The sequence below is a fragment of the Drosophila melanogaster genome, chromosome 3L, assembly GCF_000001215.4.
Source record: "Drosophila melanogaster chromosome 3L".
Classification (NCBI taxonomy): domain Eukaryota; kingdom Metazoa; phylum Arthropoda; class Insecta; order Diptera; family Drosophilidae; genus Drosophila; species Drosophila melanogaster.
This window is the reverse complement of record NT_037436.4, coordinates 6,123,927-6,138,609: the sequence shown is the minus strand read 5'-3', so window position 1 is coordinate 6,138,609 and position 14,683 is coordinate 6,123,927. Positions and strand designations below refer to the sequence as shown.

The 14,683-nt window shown below is 38.8% G+C and overlaps 7 protein-coding genes and 1 non-coding gene across 16 annotated transcripts, besides 2 other annotated features; 7 read left to right on the top strand and 1 right to left on the bottom strand.

The window, feature by feature from the left end:
* The first annotated feature begins 491 nt into the window (after positions 1–491).
* Positions 492–1,027, top strand: Lcp65Ae. Its single transcript, NM_176290.2, has 2 exons — positions 492–638; positions 699–1,027. The coding sequence occupies exons 1-2, from the start codon at positions 532–534 to the stop codon at positions 889–891; spliced, it is 300 nt and encodes a 99-aa protein (NP_788468.1). The 5' UTR covers positions 492–531; the 3' UTR covers positions 892–1,027.
* Positions 1,028–1,818: 791 nt separating this feature from the next.
* Positions 1,819–2,395, top strand: Lcp65Af. Its single transcript, NM_057926.3, has 2 exons — positions 1,819–1,973; positions 2,032–2,395. Exons 1-2 carry the CDS (start codon positions 1,870–1,872, stop codon positions 2,228–2,230), a joined length of 303 nt encoding a protein of 100 aa, NP_477274.1. The 5' UTR covers positions 1,819–1,869; the 3' UTR covers positions 2,231–2,395.
* Positions 2,396–2,480: 85 nt separating this feature from the next.
* Positions 2,481–2,992: a mobile genetic element.
* Positions 2,993–3,335: 343 nt separating this feature from the next.
* Positions 3,336–3,913, top strand: Lcp65Ag1. Its single transcript, NM_057925.3, has 2 exons — positions 3,336–3,515; positions 3,577–3,913. The coding sequence occupies exons 1-2, from the start codon at positions 3,397–3,399 to the stop codon at positions 3,773–3,775; spliced, it is 318 nt and encodes a 105-aa protein (NP_477273.1). The 5' UTR covers positions 3,336–3,396; the 3' UTR covers positions 3,776–3,913.
* Positions 3,914–4,214: 301 nt separating this feature from the next.
* Positions 4,215–4,623: a mobile genetic element.
* Positions 4,624–5,016: 393 nt separating this feature from the next.
* On the top strand, positions 5,017–5,620 carry Lcp65Ag2. Its single transcript, NM_057924.3, has 2 exons — positions 5,017–5,196; positions 5,258–5,620. The coding sequence occupies exons 1-2, from the start codon at positions 5,078–5,080 to the stop codon at positions 5,454–5,456; spliced, it is 318 nt and encodes a 105-aa protein (NP_477272.1). The 5' UTR covers positions 5,017–5,077; the 3' UTR covers positions 5,457–5,620.
* Positions 5,621–6,500: 880 nt separating this feature from the next.
* Cpr65Au (Cuticular protein 65Au) lies at positions 6,501–7,368 on the top strand. Of its 2 annotated transcripts, none has more exons than NM_001300024.1 (2): positions 6,501–6,662; positions 7,005–7,368. In NM_001300024.1, exons 1-2 carry the CDS (start codon positions 6,529–6,531, stop codon positions 7,189–7,191), a joined length of 321 nt encoding a protein of 106 aa, NP_001286953.1. In that variant the 5' UTR covers positions 6,501–6,528; the 3' UTR covers positions 7,192–7,368. The 2 variants fall into 2 exon arrangements, with proteins under 2 accessions (NP_001286953.1, NP_652661.1); NM_144404.2 differs by having other exon boundaries at positions 7,005–7,295.
* Positions 6,536–13,212, bottom strand: asRNA:CR46005 (antisense RNA:CR46005). Of its 6 annotated transcripts, none has more exons than NR_167800.1 (2): positions 13,163–13,212; positions 6,536–8,246 (listed from the first exon to the last, which is right to left on the bottom strand). The 6 variants fall into 6 exon arrangements; NR_167798.1 differs by lacking the exon at positions 6,536–8,246 and adding an exon at positions 8,720–10,845; NR_167799.1 differs by lacking the exon at positions 13,163–13,212 and having other exon boundaries at positions 6,536–11,231.
* Lcp65Ag3 (Larval cuticle protein) lies at positions 7,621–8,224 on the top strand. Its single transcript, NM_144405.2, has 2 exons — positions 7,621–7,799; positions 7,861–8,224. The coding sequence occupies exons 1-2, from the start codon at positions 7,681–7,683 to the stop codon at positions 8,057–8,059; spliced, it is 318 nt and encodes a 105-aa protein (NP_652662.1). The 5' UTR covers positions 7,621–7,680; the 3' UTR covers positions 8,060–8,224.
* l(3)mbn (lethal (3) malignant blood neoplasm) lies at positions 9,803–14,676 on the top strand. Of its 3 annotated transcripts, NM_001316467.1 has the most exons (7): positions 9,803–10,081; positions 10,141–10,249; positions 12,113–12,256; positions 12,617–12,784; positions 12,956–13,537; positions 13,741–13,803; positions 13,872–14,676. In NM_001316467.1, exons 1-7 carry the CDS (start codon positions 10,049–10,051, stop codon positions 14,561–14,563), a joined length of 1,791 nt encoding a protein of 596 aa, NP_001303396.1. In that variant the 5' UTR covers positions 9,803–10,048; the 3' UTR covers positions 14,564–14,676. The 3 variants fall into 3 exon arrangements, with proteins under 3 accessions (NP_001303396.1, NP_001303395.1, NP_729143.2); NM_001316466.1 differs by lacking the exon at positions 12,956–13,537; NM_168157.2 differs by having other exon boundaries at positions 12,617–13,537.
* Positions 14,677–14,683: the final 7 nt, after the last annotated feature.

The window sequence follows — 14,683 nt, the reverse complement described above, 5'->3', positions numbered from 1 at the left end:
AATTTTAAGTTGAACACACTTGATTTACATACTTATTGTCGTTGATGTACAGAACTATTGGCTGGTATGCTCAATGAAGTTCTAAATATACGTATGCGAATCGATCGAACTGAACTCATTGCTATTTTCCGATTGTTATATTAGGAAGGGATGTGAAAATGAAGTTGAACAATAAGAAGTGCTACACATTTGAATTTGTCTAAGAATTGTTTAATTTTATGGCCATTGTTAGTGGTGAACTAGCCAATTAGTAGAACTATCTTGCCTGACGACTATTTATTTCATGTCATTCCAGCTTGATACGATGCGAAATGTATGTGCAGGGACATTAATTCGAAAAACCCGATGAAGCATCCCATTATAGTTTTGCGATTTCCAAAATGCGAGTCCATTTAATGAGATATGCAAGATTTTAGGTTTGACAGTGTCGTGGATTAGATTGCAAGTCAAATATAAAAGTGTTCATCCTGCACTCCGTCGATATCATTCGCATCGAACTCTTCGAGATCTCCAAACCAGCCCAAATTCAACATGAAATTCCTGATCGTCTTTGTAGCAATCTTCGCTTTTGCTTTGGCTAACGAAGCGCAAATTATTAACTTGGAATCCGATGTTGGACCCGAAAACTTTCAGTGGTCGTAAGTAGACTGACAGGGTCCTCATAAAAATGCCTAACTGATTCTGGACCTTCGTATTAGCTTCGAGACCAGCGATGGCCAGGCGGCTAACGCTAAGGGACAGTTGAAGTACCCTAACACCGACCACGAGTCCCTTGCTGTCCAGGGATCCTTCCGCTTCGTTGCCGATGATGGCCAGACCTACGAAGTCAACTACATCGCCGATGAGAACGGATTCCAGCCCCAGGGTGCCCATCTTCCCGTTGCCTCCTAAGTGGTTCGAAGTGGAATACCATGATTTTAATATTGCTTTAACTGCCCTAAATCCGTTTTGGCCAAGTCAAAAGTCAAAATTGTAGAGCTACTAAATAATAAAAAATAATGAATGTATATAAAAGAATCTGTTTTTCAATTTCCTATTTGGGTCACAAGAAGTCAACTTCTAAAAAATGAAATATTTATAGCACAACGTGTACTCATCCCAAAAGATCAGATCGATCGATCTGATGATTGGACCGATATCTTAAGTATTTTTTTATATATATTGTTAGTCGATTTTAATTGTACTTTCTGATATGCAGTAAGAGCCACGTATTTAGAATGCCAGAAAATGGGATTTCATATTCCCTATTTCCACCTATATTAATGGAAAATGCCTACCCTAATCTAGTTTTAGTTTAGTTTACTTATAAATTTTATTTAAATCTTGTATACGAAATAAGCTTGCTTAAAAACTGTATTAATATTTTCTTATACCTAACAAATAAATCCGAGTTGTTGGAGCAATTATTGCTACATAAAGTTACATGCCTGGCCTACTTTTTCCCATTTCTTTTGAATTTTTTACTAATTAGAATTTTATTTTTAAAAGGACTTCATTGAAAGAAGTCTACATTTCCCATTCAAAAATAATATAATAAATAAATAAATGTATCGTTAATTTAAATTCATCCACATCTCTCTAGATCTCTAGATCTATGAATATTAAATTTCCACAGCTAGTCTCAAACAAATTTGATAAAATGTAATCAAAATTGAAGCGCTGAAATGGCAACACTCAAAAACGTTCACCATTGAGTTGAAAGCAAAACTGAACTCAATATCATGCATTTTATGCTCAGTATGCGAATTAGATTAGCGTCACCGCACCTTGGACTTGTTCACAATTTATGTATAAATGAGTTCATCCCAAAGTCAATCGATATCATTCGCATCGAACTCTTCGAGATCAGCACATAAGCCAAAAATCAACATGAAGTTCCTGATTGTCTTCGTCGCCCTCTTCGCCCTGGCTGTCGCCGATGTTCAGATTCTGAAGCAGGAGTCCGATGTCGGACCTGTAAGCTTTAACTATGGGTATGTTTTGTGAACTATGTGACAAGGATTTGTTTTCTTACCCTTTGCTCTTGATTAGCTACGAGACCAGCGATGGATCCTCTGCTCAGGCCGCCGGACAGCTGAAGAACGTTGGAACTGATGAGGAGGCTCTCAACGTCAAGGGTACCTATTCCTTTGTGGCCGATGATGGCCAGACTTACTCCATCGCCTACACCGCCGACGAGAACGGATACCAGCCCCAGGGTGCCCATCTGCCCGTTGCCCCCGTGGTTTGAGCTATCCATCGTTAATATTGTTTTACTGAAAAATCCTTCAATTATGAATAAAACCTCAACAGATTGATTAAAGATACATGAATATGTTCGTTTTGAAACTTTAGTTTCGGAAAAATTATTTAACAATTGTAACATCTCCTAAAGAAGTTTTTAGAATGGCTTTTTAATGTGATCATTTCGCAATAAGTCAATATTTATGAAAAATAAATAACTTATTTCGAATCGTACATAGTTTCCACAAATTTGTTGCTTAGCCTGCGATCCAGAGTCATCCCTAAGTACTTGAGTGTGAGTAAATTAGAGATTCAGTCTCCGCTTAAAGAGATTGTACGGCATTCTCCTCTGTGCGAAAGTGAAAATTGATTTTCCGCGTTCACTACGATGTTTCACCTTTGCATCCTAGGGCCCATTGCATCCAGTTAATTTTGGATGATGTCTGTGGCTTCTTCGGGGACAATCGACGGGATTTCGGCGGAACAAGTTGGAGGAACAGTCGGCGGGACAGTCGACGGACAAGTTGGCGGAACACCTGGTGTCAGCGGGACACTCCAAGGACGCTGCCTTGTGCTACTCCGGCTCTAATGGGCCTAGATGAGCTTATTGAGCTTCCGCATCTAACTTGGAATACTCTCCTCTCCGTGCAGGATTTGAGACGGCACAGAAATGTTTCTTTTTTTTCGAATACCTCCAGTGACATTGATCGGTCGATCCGTGGGATCTTCTGAAGCCAAACTGGTGATTAGGGATCATTCCGGCGTGTCCCGCAGAATCTCACGCCAACTGTCCCGCCAACTGTCCCGCCGATTTATCCAGCCGCTTTCAGATTCTGCTTGTGAGATTGCCATCTATTGATAATTTTTCCTTGTTTCTCATGTGGTTATTAATATCAGCCGAGTATTTTTGCTAGTAACAACTGAGTTAGTGAAACCAATTTGAACAACTTGCCTAAACTTGTTGATTTGCATTTTGTGTTAGGTTTTAAGCCATTCAGAGATAGCTGGTACTCAATAATATACATTTTTCACATTATGTTTTGACTAATTCGGATGCGTTCAGCATAATCGAGAGGTTGTCCAACTATTTAAGACGCGCCCTGGCCAACAGAGAGCATCATTCGTCGCGAACTGTTCGATAGCCGCAGATCTAAGCACCAAACAACAATCACCATGAAATTCCTGATTGTCTTCGTCGCCCTCTTCGCCGTGGCTCTGGCTGCTCCTGCCGCTGAGGAACCCACAATCGTGCGCTCTGAATCCGACGTTGGACCCGAAAGCTTCAAATACGAGTAAGTTGCCTATGAGAAATGACCCAAAAGGATACCTAGCTGACACTGACTTCCTTCTTAGCTGGGAAACCTCCGATGGACAGGCTGCTCAAGCTGTAGGTCAGCTGAACGACATTGGAACTGAGAACGAGGCTATCTCTGTGAGTGGATCCTACCGCTTCATTGCTGATGATGGCCAGACCTACCAAGTCAACTACATCGCCGATAAGAACGGATTCCAGCCCCAGGGTGCTCATCTGCCCGTTGCCCCCGTGGCATAAGTTTTTCAACATTTTTAACTAGTTCCTTTTTAATGTCGGTTAACAGGAAATAGAAAACCTTTATTACCGTTCTTATCAAGGAGAACAGAATCTAAATCAATAAGCCTAAAGTGTTATTAAAGAAAAAATTATTACATGAAGTAATTTGTTTTAAATGGGAATTAATTGTAGCAGGAAATCATTGATCACTTATCTATAAACATAAGATAATTTACGTAAAATATAAATATACTTTTTAAGATATAGCTTTTCCCAATGGTCTATTTTAAAAACAATATTCAAAGTGCTATAGTTTTATTGTGATATAGAAGTTATAAGTTATAAGTAATAGAAGTTATAGACTTTTGAGAACTGTGTTTAGATTAATCAATCAATAATATTGAGAACTAAACCTGACATAACAACAGTTCATCATATATGATAAGCTGTTATCTAAAACAAGAGAGAATGCTTAGTGGAGTTCCCCGACTATCGGATACTCTTTACTCAGCTGGTGTGAATGCGAACGCGAAATTTCATAATTTTTCTATGATACCGATAGATATTATGAAATAAAATGAGAAAAAATTTAAAAATTGTTTAAAATGTGGGCGTGACAGACTCGGCTGCTTTAGGGCGTTAAAGTAGGCGTGGCAAAAAGGTTTTTCGCAAATCAATAGAAATTTACAAGACTAATAAAAGTATGAAAAATATCGAAAAATGGTTCGAAAATGTGGGCGTGGTAGTTTTGGCGGTTGTAGGGAGCTAGACTGGGCGTGGCAAAAAGTTTTTTTTTTGCAAATCGATAGAAACAAGACTAATAAAAATGTGAAAAAATTATCAACACGTTTTTAAAAAGGTTAGGCGTGCTTATCAGCATAAAATATATGAGTCCAAGTAAAAACATTTATTTTTGTTGTTGACTCTTTTTGTTTTTGTCAGTTCTGGGCACTTTTTTTTAGCTGCTATTAGTTAAACTTAATGCATTTGCCATGACTTCTTATGTTTTTTTAGCTCCAGTTAAATAGAAACTACGAGAAGACAGCTGAAAAAGGAATGCGAAACTATGCAAACTATATAGATGAAGATGTCCGATTTACATATCGTATAGGGCTTTTAACGATTCAGCTTTAGGCCGAATTCAATTTCACACATTTATCACATTTTGCTTTATACACTACAAGTTTGACTAGTTTGGCAGCGTTGGGCTCGGTCGTCAAAGTTTGTCCATCCATCTATATAAAGGGAGTACAACCATCAGAGGGCATCATTCGTCGCGAACTGTTCGAGAACCGCAGATCAAAACACCAAACAACAATCACCATGAAATTCCTGATTGTCTTCGTCGCCCTCTTCGCCGTGGCTCTGGCTGCTCCTGCCGCTGAGGAACCCACAATCGTGCGCTCTGAATCCGACGTTGGACCCGAAAGCTTCAAATACGAGTAAGTTGCCTATGAGAAATGACCCAAAAGGATACCTAGCTGACACTGACTTCCTTCTTAGCTGGGAAACCTCCGATGGACAGGCTGCTCAAGCTGTAGGTCAGCTGAACGACATTGGAACTGAGAACGAGGCTATCTCTGTGAGTGGATCCTACCGCTTCATTGCTGATGATGGCCAGACCTACCAAGTCAACTACATCGCCGATAAGAACGGATTCCAGCCCCAGGGTGCTCATCTGCCCGTTGCCCCCGTGGCCTAAGTGAAATTGCTTTGACCTTTAGCAATTTTAAAGCCATACTATCCAACTCCTTGTTAATAGCCCCAAACATTACCAAACCAATCCTATCCCTGTTTTCAAAGGATGGGAACTAAGTCAACCAGCACCACTTGTTAAATATTAAAGGAATTTAATTACCTGAACTTATGTGTGTTTGTTTTCATAAAATTCATAATTATTTTATTTTTCAGAAGAAGTCGAAATTAAGTTTTGAATACAATTAGCTTTTGATTAACATATGGGGAAGGTCGTAGTCGAAAAAGAACCGACTGATTATAGATATTCGAAGAATAGAAACTGGTCACAGCGTGTATACGTGACCGCTGCACGATTAAATGTTTGTAAAATACTCTGATATTTGATATAGAATACTCTGATATGTAGAATATTCCATGCTTGTTGGATTGCTGATTGATATTTTCTATTAATAATTAATGTATATACCAATAGTAGTGTACACAAAGCATTTGCTGAGGCTTTACTTATTCAAACATTAGATGATAATATGAGAAATGACAATGGCAAAATCACAATGCACAATAATAAAAAGTTCGAATACAGAACTTTATGCATCTCGACTAGAAGACATCGTTTAAACCTGAGTTTATATGTATATAGCAAATGGTGATCGTGTACTGTTTTTTATACAAATTTTCACCGTTCTATCTGTTTGTTTCAAACAAACATGTTCACGATTAGCTTAATTAACCAATAAGATTTGAGAATTCAAAGGTGATGGCAAGGTAAGGCGTCATTCTGTCTATCAATTGACTGTCGACAAGGTAATTGCATACATTACCATCTGTTGGATATACCTGCATGCACGATTAGTGCAGGGTACTTAGAGTGTTAATCTGTAATTAAAATGTGTTTTATTGAATGTTTGCATTATAGCTGATTTCTTTATTTTTAATTTGTTTTATTATTTTGCATTTTTCGCCGATGAGGACATAATCCAGAGATTTCGTATAAAAGGGCATCAGATGATCGCATCGCAGCTCAGTAAAGTGCAGCTAGCTGTGACGGAGACTCTGAAAAACTAATTCTTTCCGCAATGCAATCGAATTTCATGTGGCTGGTAGCCTTCCTGGCAATTGGTATCTGTTTGGCCTTTCCCGCTGGTGAGGATGCCCAGGCGGAGACCATCAAACTGGAGAGCGAAAACACGGGCGATAAATATTCCTTTGCGTAGGTATTGCCCAGAAATGATTTGGACATAATGCATTTAATTGTAAAATTTTTTAACCTTAAACTGAGATACTATTACTATTTTGCGTAGAAACGGCTTGACTATTGAAACTGATGTATATAAATATGTACACATATATAAACTTTATTTAGTTGCACATGTCTCCCTCACTGCGTTGCAAACTTCTGACTGATATCAGAGGTATAAGCCTCTGCAAGGGCAAAATTAAAGAGGGTAGCTTTGAAATGCTTAGTTGTAACAGGTGTTTAATTATTCGATGTTCCTATATACAATTTCAATCAATAATTAATTTATTAAAAACAATTAACATCGAATTCCAGCTATGAGACGAGCAACGGAATCTCACGCACTGAGACCGGTGAGGTGAAACCTGGAGCCGGCGAAGAGGATGGTTCCTTGTCTGTCCAGGGATCGACCAGCTGGTCAGCTCCAGATGGCAAAAAATACGAGATTAGTTTCACGGCCGACGAAACTGGCTACCATCCCAAGTTCAGGCTAGTAGCCTAGGAGATACCTGGATGTATAATGATTCCGGATGCGAATAAATAAGTTGACTTTATTTATCCAATGTAAAAGATTCGTAGAATTAGAAAAGTAAATAGAAAAAATGTATATATTTGAGGAAGCTCCCGAGTTTTATTGACGTCACTAAGACTGGCTGGATTATTATAAATATAATAAAGCTCAATGAATTGTTAAAAATTTGAATAATGAAATATTTATGAACGCGATTCTTTTTGGACTATAGTGTTATTAAAATTTTATATTAGGCCTTTTAATGCTCCTACTTCAAACGAAAATGAAATCCAAACCAGACATTTCACATTAACATTGATTTTGCTCATTATGTCTTGTACACGTTTGACTAGTTCGGCCGCGCTTTGAATAATCGCCAAGAGGGTGCCATCTATAAAAGGGTTTACGCGGCCGTCCATAGTTACCATTCGACTTGAACTGTTCGATAGCCGCAGATCTAAGCACCAAACAACAATCACCATGAAATTCCTGATTGTCTTCGTCGCCCTCTTCGCCGTGGCTCTGGCTGCTCCTGCCGCTGAGGAACCCACAATCGTGCGCTCTGAATCCGACGTTGGACCCGAAAGCTTCAAATACGAGTAAGTTGCCTATGAGAAATGACCCAAAAGGATACCTAGCTGACACTGACTTCCTTCTTAGCTGGGAAACCTCCGATGGACAGGCTGCTCAAGCTGTAGGTCAGCTGAACGACATTGGAACTGAGAACGAGGCTATCTCTGTGAGTGGATCCTACCGCTTCATTGCTGATGATGGCCAGACCTACCAAGTCAACTACATCGCCGATAAGAACGGATTCCAGCCCGAGGGTGCTCATCTGCCCGTTGCCCCCGTGGCATAAGTGAAGTTGCTTTCACTGTAAGCAGCTTTAAACCCACCAATTCTGCAACACTCTTTGTTATCTTCCCCAACACTTACCTACTTTCGGTTTTCCCTTTTAAAAGGGAAAGAATCCTAAGTTACAGAACGCAGTTTGTTGAATATTAAAAAATGTAGATTTTATATGAATTCGTTTTATTTTAAATGTGCTTTTCGCTCAAAAGGTCGGAAACGTCGTTTTTTTTTAAAGGCGATTATTTGAAAATATTTTGTTAAGTTGTTCAGATAAATAGAACTAGATTCTTATGGCAAACAACGGACCTAATTAAAGGTTTTTTTCCATTAAGCAATTCTTAAGAAGTGTAAATAAGTATTTTGAAAGAATAGGTATTTTTTTCATTTAGAAAATTATTAATTAAAAAAAAAAACATTTTAGAACTGAAAATACAATTTTTTATTATGTATTTTATTACTCTAACCGCTAACATACCCAGTCGTCTTCAGGCTTTATTAGGTGTTCTTATTACATGAACATTATTAAAAAAGAAAAAGTTTTTGGGCCCTTATAATAATATTAAAAAAGAATATATTTTTCCTATTTTTAACTTATCTTAACAAAATCAAACGAAAATTTCCAGTATGCCTTAATAAAATAAAAACAAAAAGTTCTCCCAAATGCATAGTCGGCTTTGCGGATTTAAAGTGCATAGTTTAATCATAAAAGACTCTTAAGCTTACTTTCAGGCTATAGCTATTCAGATTGCATTGAAATCGAATGACTTAGGCAACGAACTTTTTAAATCCCTTGCATACTTTTGGGGGCTAAATGCTAATTACCAGTATCTTCGTGATGCGTCTCTTTAGACGCGAATCATTTATGCTCGTATTGAAAGACAACTGTTATAGCAATTAATATGCAAATTTTAGCATACAACATCAGTCATTGCCGAACTTGACAGCAATATTTCAATTACAATTGACTTGCAGTATCCGGCAGAAGATAAGCTCACTGCTGATTGCCGATCGATGAAAATAGAGAAGTGCAAACATCTTCCTCATTGCATTCGAATTTGCTCATCAAGCAGGTCAAATGCCTGGCTATCGATGAGACTCAACAAGTTGGATTGCAAATACATTGGGGTCGATTAATTATTAACAGATACAAATCGGCATGAACTACCCTTCAGGCCTGATAGCCGATTTTGAAGACCAATCTAAAGTGTTATTAAATTTCAATACAGTACTAATAAATTAGACCATTCTAAATTTAATCTTGTAAAACTTCTCTCATAATTTGATTTTTTTGGATCTTTATTTGCTTAAATATAAAAAATATCTAATAACGACTTTTGTATGCACTTTACTAGAACTCAATCTACAAATAAATCAATACGGACCAAAAATACTCAGGAAGTCTAGCAATAAAAGCCAAAAAGGTTATTTACCAAAACTAATTTAGCTTTTGTATAAAAAATATCGAGGATGCAAATTACTTAGTAAGTTCAGAACTAGCTGACAAGCAGTTTAAATAATCAAATAAATAACTTTTCAAACTGCATGAAATTTTAAATTATAAGCACAGGCTTGGCTGAGGCTCAAGAGGTGTGATGCGATCTGGCCAATGCTACCAGCTATGCGATCCGACTTGGCGAAATACACAACGTGTAGAAGGCAGAGATTCGCACGCACACTTGGCCAACAAGCAGCGGCAGGTTCTCGTCCGCCTCTAATGTTTTATAATGTTTACCTAATATTATTAACATTGTCAATTCGCTGCCGAACATCGTGGGGTGTGTTTCATTCTAAGGCGCTTGCTCCGTGCCGATAATCTAGCCGTGAGAAACGCGTCTTTCCGTCCGCTTGAAATCTAAATATTTATAATCGCGTATTTGTATTAAAATATAAACGCCCGTTTATTTATGCGTTTTTGTGTGAGCTCTGACAGTTTATATTAGGGCGTGAAAATAAAATAAAATTGGTGACCGATTTAAATAAATAATAAATTCCCAAAATGAGCCTAAAATTGATGGCGTTTGTCTGTGCTGTAAGTGCTTAAGTTTGATCCCAACTCTGAACCCGGCATTCATTGAGTTCCCTTTAAAGCTGCTGCTCCTGTGCACCTTGACCCATGTCCTGTCGGCCGCGACCACAGTGCGTCCCTACAAGTTCGGCTTCACCATCGACGAGCAGCAGCATCGGGCAGAGAAGAGAGGTGAGCTGGTTGAGCTAGCAAATGACGCTAATTAAACCATTAGCATATCTTGACTACTGTGCGTCGATTTATTGACACCGAAACCGAAATATGTAAATAGATGATGCGTCATCTCGAGAGTCGTTAGGAGCAGATGCACAAATGCAGCACCATCCAGCAGCTAGCAGCCAGCATTAGCCAAAAAAAGCCATAACTTTTGACTTTTGAGCCGGAGTGCGACTAGTGGCGGCTTGTGCAATGCCACACAATACACGTTTGATGGGTGCACGGTGCACCTGAGCGACAGGTCACCAGCAATTGAAATACCAGCCACCAATGGCAATTAGCGGAATCTTCACAACACACATATGGCCGGGGGTTCATCTCTGAAGTCCATTGTGTAGTGTCCAAATGGCATGCATGGTCGTTATGATTTTTATTTCCATGCTGAATCGGTGATAAAGTTTTCAGAAAATCGAAAACGAAACGTGGCCGATTTGCATAACATGTAGACTCTTTCGAACACACAAATGTTTGGCTTATTTATGGTTTTTCTTTCTTTGGCTAATGCTAATTTCAAAAAGATCAGCCACATTTCAATATTTATAAGTATAATTCTGGCATATAAAATGCCAGAGTTGAGCCAAAAATTGTATTACGTTCATATTAACAAACAAATTCAGGAACTCGTTGTGCATGCAAAATGATATTTGTTTGTTGTATAACTATTCAAAGGAGAACGGTATAAACGGTATCCTAACAAAAACAATTTCGGCACCTTTGATTTAAATATTGAACGATCTATTGATCAACATCAGATTTTTAAAGTCTAGCTTACGGGGCATTACTTCAGAGCTATAATACGTAACTTTAAATTTAACATACTAGAAAAAAATGTATTGTCACTTAGAATATATTTAATTGTATTTTACTATTTACTATATTACATAATTAAAATTTTTTCTAACCAAATACTGTTTGAAATTTTACTTGCCTTCTTTATGAATAGTCTCTTGATTACAAACATTAGGTTTTTGTACTGTAAAATAATTAAGTGGGAATGAAACTTTACCAATAGTTATAAATCCTTTAATTTTGGTTAAATAATTTTCTAATTATAATTTATAATAATTTATTCCCAGTTTCAATTTTTATTACCCACTAAAATGTATGTTAATTTTATGGTTATTTTTTTATTAGTGTTAATTGTATAACCAGAAAATGATAGTCTTAATTTATATTGATACGAGTTTAATAGTTTTCATTATTTAGCCCAGCTCATTGAACAATTTAAAATCAAATTGATCACGACAAAAGAATAAATTGAAATAAAGAATTGTTTTCAAGCCCCGTCGAAATCGATCGAGACAAATGGGAAAGTGACACGAAGCCAAATTTGAATTAAACCTAAAACAAACAAGCGAAAGCCAATTGATGCAAACCGTTAAAACTTGTTGGCCAGTATTGTGGAAACCTGTTTCCAGACACAAAGGCCACAAGCCAGAATTTCAAATGAGAACATTTTAGTGGGTGGCTGGACAGGATGCTTTGGTGAGAGACGCACCTCTTTCAGACCATCCACAGTGTCATCCAGATTAATAAATTCATCTCAACATAGGAATGTTTCTTACGTAGGAAGCTGCCTAACATATCAATTCAAAGCGATGGGGGTGTGTGGTGCGGTTGAGGGGTTTTAAGAAACCAGCTCACAAGTTATGATCGCCATTATCGATACAGTTTATTAGATCTTAATCTTTATGGGCCTGCTCGTGGCTGGTTATCAAACAAATTAAAAATCACATATCGGCGTAAAATTCGCATTCATATTCAAAATGAACACAAAATCATTTTGGTCAAATCTCATCTTGTTTCCCCAACTCACAGATGAACGCGGCATTATCATGGGCGAGTTTGGGTTCATCACCGCCGATGGTATCTATCACGTGACGGTCTATGCCACCGACGAGGAGGGCAAATTCCGGATAATCTCCATGAAGAGCTATCCTTACGCGGGTCCAGTTGGTTCAAGTGAGTATTGACAGAATTCTTGACCGATTCTGAATATTTAATTCGAATTGCAATACGAACCTATGACAGCACTAAAATATATGCTTTTGGTCTGATAATATTATTTATTAATTCAAATCATAAACCCGATTGAAATCAGACTTCCATTCAGATTATTTCCTTTAAAGTCATACTGGTTTTCGAGCTACGTTTCTAAATATAACCAAACGTTTTTGGTTTGATAAGAATAATCTTAACTTGTATAATATGTTTTGGTTTGTTTTTAAATGTAATACATTTTATTTGGAAATTTCTAACAGAGGATTGTATAGGTGATCAAGGGGAACTTTTGAATGACTTGTAATATTATTTACTTTCCAGAAAGTGTTCCTGTGACAACGACTCCAAAGGTCCTGCTTCCTGCAGCTCCGGTGGCTCTGCCCAAGTACAACTTCAACTCGGAGGCCTGTTCCGGTTGTTTCCTAAAAAAGTCCCCTCCCAAGACGGAAATTCGCACACTTTCACAGCCATTGGCTCCAGTTCAACCAGGTAAGCCCGATGGCTCTTCAGACATCGGCCTGAATGTGCAGTTACCCTTCCGGGAATCCATTGCACAGACTGTGGCAAGTCGTCTTGGTTTGCTCCAAGATACACTGCAAACCTCCAACACAAACACGAACGCACCAAACACTAAAACAATCGAACTTGGTCTCAACATAGCAATGAGCACATACTACACAACAAAGAATGCTGTAACCGGACATGTGAGCACGCAGACCTCCAATTCGCAAACTCCGAGTGCCAACACAAAGATCGACTACAATGTGGGCGTGGTCGAGAAGGCTTCACCGCCGGTTTATCGGCCATTGAACATCCGGTTGAACGAGGACGTTATGAGACAAGCTATTACATATGGAAACACAATACCTGGCCATGTGCCCTTGCCCAATCAGCCACTTGTTGAAACCTCATTGCTTCCAGCGAGTCAAGTAAAAATCTTCGCTTTAGATGGAAATGCAAAGGTTCCACTTGCCAGTAACATTCAATCCGTAGCACAACATCCGAATGCGGGCCTTAATGCAAAGGTTCCACTTGCCAGTAACATTCAATCCGTAGCACAACATCCGAATGCGGGCCTTAATGCAAAGGTTCCACTTGCCAGTAACATTCAATCCGTAGCACAACATCCGAATGCGGGCCTTAAAAACATTAATAGATCGGGAGTTTCTTCTGCGAAAACATTGGCCAATACGAAGACAAGACCACCACACACATTTAACCCACACCAAACACCTCTTTTGAGTAAGCTAAGTCGGGAACTTATAATTAATGTATTAATTAATTTTAGTATTAAATGTCATTACAAAATGCACTGCTACACTACAACAAACTAAAGCCATCTAGCGGAACCATATTGCACTAAGATCGTACACTGCTTACACGATTCCTAAACTATTTTTGATAAAGGTATGTGTCTCTACTAATACCCTTGGGAATTTTATTAGGTTCAGCCACCGCCCCGGGAATTTCTGGAGTGACAGCGAATACACCAACCGGAAATGTACCCTGTAAGTGATAAGAGGAAATTATCTCCTTAAGCAAGAAAATTTAAAAAGAGACAATCTAACAATCTTAGCAAATGGTGGAGGCATCGCGGCGGGTAAAGCGCCTGGTAATCCACAAGCTGGCGGATCTGGAGGTATTATCGGTGCAGGAGCTCCAGGCGGAAGAAAAGTCTCGGCTGGTGGAATTGGTTCTGGAAGTGCAATTGGAGGAGTCTCTGGAGGAAGCAAAGCCTCAGGAAACGGCGGTGCAATTGGATCTGGAAGTGCAATTGGAGGAGGGGCTACTGGAAGCAAAGCTTCAGGATTTGGATTCGGAAGTAATATTGGAGGAGGTGTTTCAGGCAGCAAACCTTCAGGGTTTGGATCCGAAAGTAAAATTGGAGGACCTGATTCAGGCAGCAAAGCTTTAGGATTTGGATCCGGAAGTAAAATTGGAGGAGGTATTACTGGCACCAAAGCTTCAGGATTTGGCGGAGAAATCGGTTCTGGCCGTGGAAGTGCCTCAAGTGCAACGGGTGATCTGTACAAATTCAAGTACATACTGGACTACAATGGACACGAGGAGACCGGCGGTCGCAATGGTGACAAGCAGGGTAGCTACTTTGCAATCGGCGAGGATGCAGTGCAGCGGACCATTGAGTATATTGCGAACGAGTTTGGATTCCAGCCCCACGTCAGCTGGCGGAAATTGGACGCCAAGGAGGCGCTGCCCGAGGAGAATTCACTGAAGCACTACGAGTTTAAATGGTTTAATCAGGAATAGTAATGATACGGTGATTTTCCGGTGGATTATTCCAAGACTAGAGTAGGCACCTCTTTTCCCCATGCTGTACATAACAATTTTTGGTTAATTTCGAATAAATACAACGTTAAAAGAAATGTT

Coding starts and splice junctions, on each gene's coding strand:
- Lcp65Ae (NM_176290.2), top strand. CDS start 532: ATGAAATTCCTGATCGTCTTTGTAGCAATCTTCGCTTTTGCTTTGGCT. Junction 639..698: donor CCCGAAAACTTTCAGTGGTC/GTAAGTAGACTG, acceptor CCTTCGTATTAG/CTTCGAGACCAGCGATGGCC.
- Lcp65Af (NM_057926.3), top strand. CDS start 1,870: ATGAAGTTCCTGATTGTCTTCGTCGCCCTCTTCGCCCTGGCTGTCGCC. Junction 1,974..2,031: donor CCTGTAAGCTTTAACTATGG/GTATGTTTTGTG, acceptor GCTCTTGATTAG/CTACGAGACCAGCGATGGAT.
- Lcp65Ag1 (NM_057925.3), top strand. CDS start 3,397: ATGAAATTCCTGATTGTCTTCGTCGCCCTCTTCGCCGTGGCTCTGGCT. Junction 3,516..3,576: donor CCCGAAAGCTTCAAATACGA/GTAAGTTGCCTA, acceptor CTTCCTTCTTAG/CTGGGAAACCTCCGATGGAC.
- Lcp65Ag2 (NM_057924.3), top strand. CDS start 5,078: ATGAAATTCCTGATTGTCTTCGTCGCCCTCTTCGCCGTGGCTCTGGCT. Junction 5,197..5,257: donor CCCGAAAGCTTCAAATACGA/GTAAGTTGCCTA, acceptor CTTCCTTCTTAG/CTGGGAAACCTCCGATGGAC.
- Cpr65Au (NM_001300024.1), top strand. CDS start 6,529: ATGCAATCGAATTTCATGTGGCTGGTAGCCTTCCTGGCAATTGGTATC. Junction 6,663..7,004: donor GGCGATAAATATTCCTTTGC/GTAGGTATTGCC, acceptor ATCGAATTCCAG/CTATGAGACGAGCAACGGAA.
- Lcp65Ag3 (NM_144405.2), top strand. CDS start 7,681: ATGAAATTCCTGATTGTCTTCGTCGCCCTCTTCGCCGTGGCTCTGGCT. Junction 7,800..7,860: donor CCCGAAAGCTTCAAATACGA/GTAAGTTGCCTA, acceptor CTTCCTTCTTAG/CTGGGAAACCTCCGATGGAC.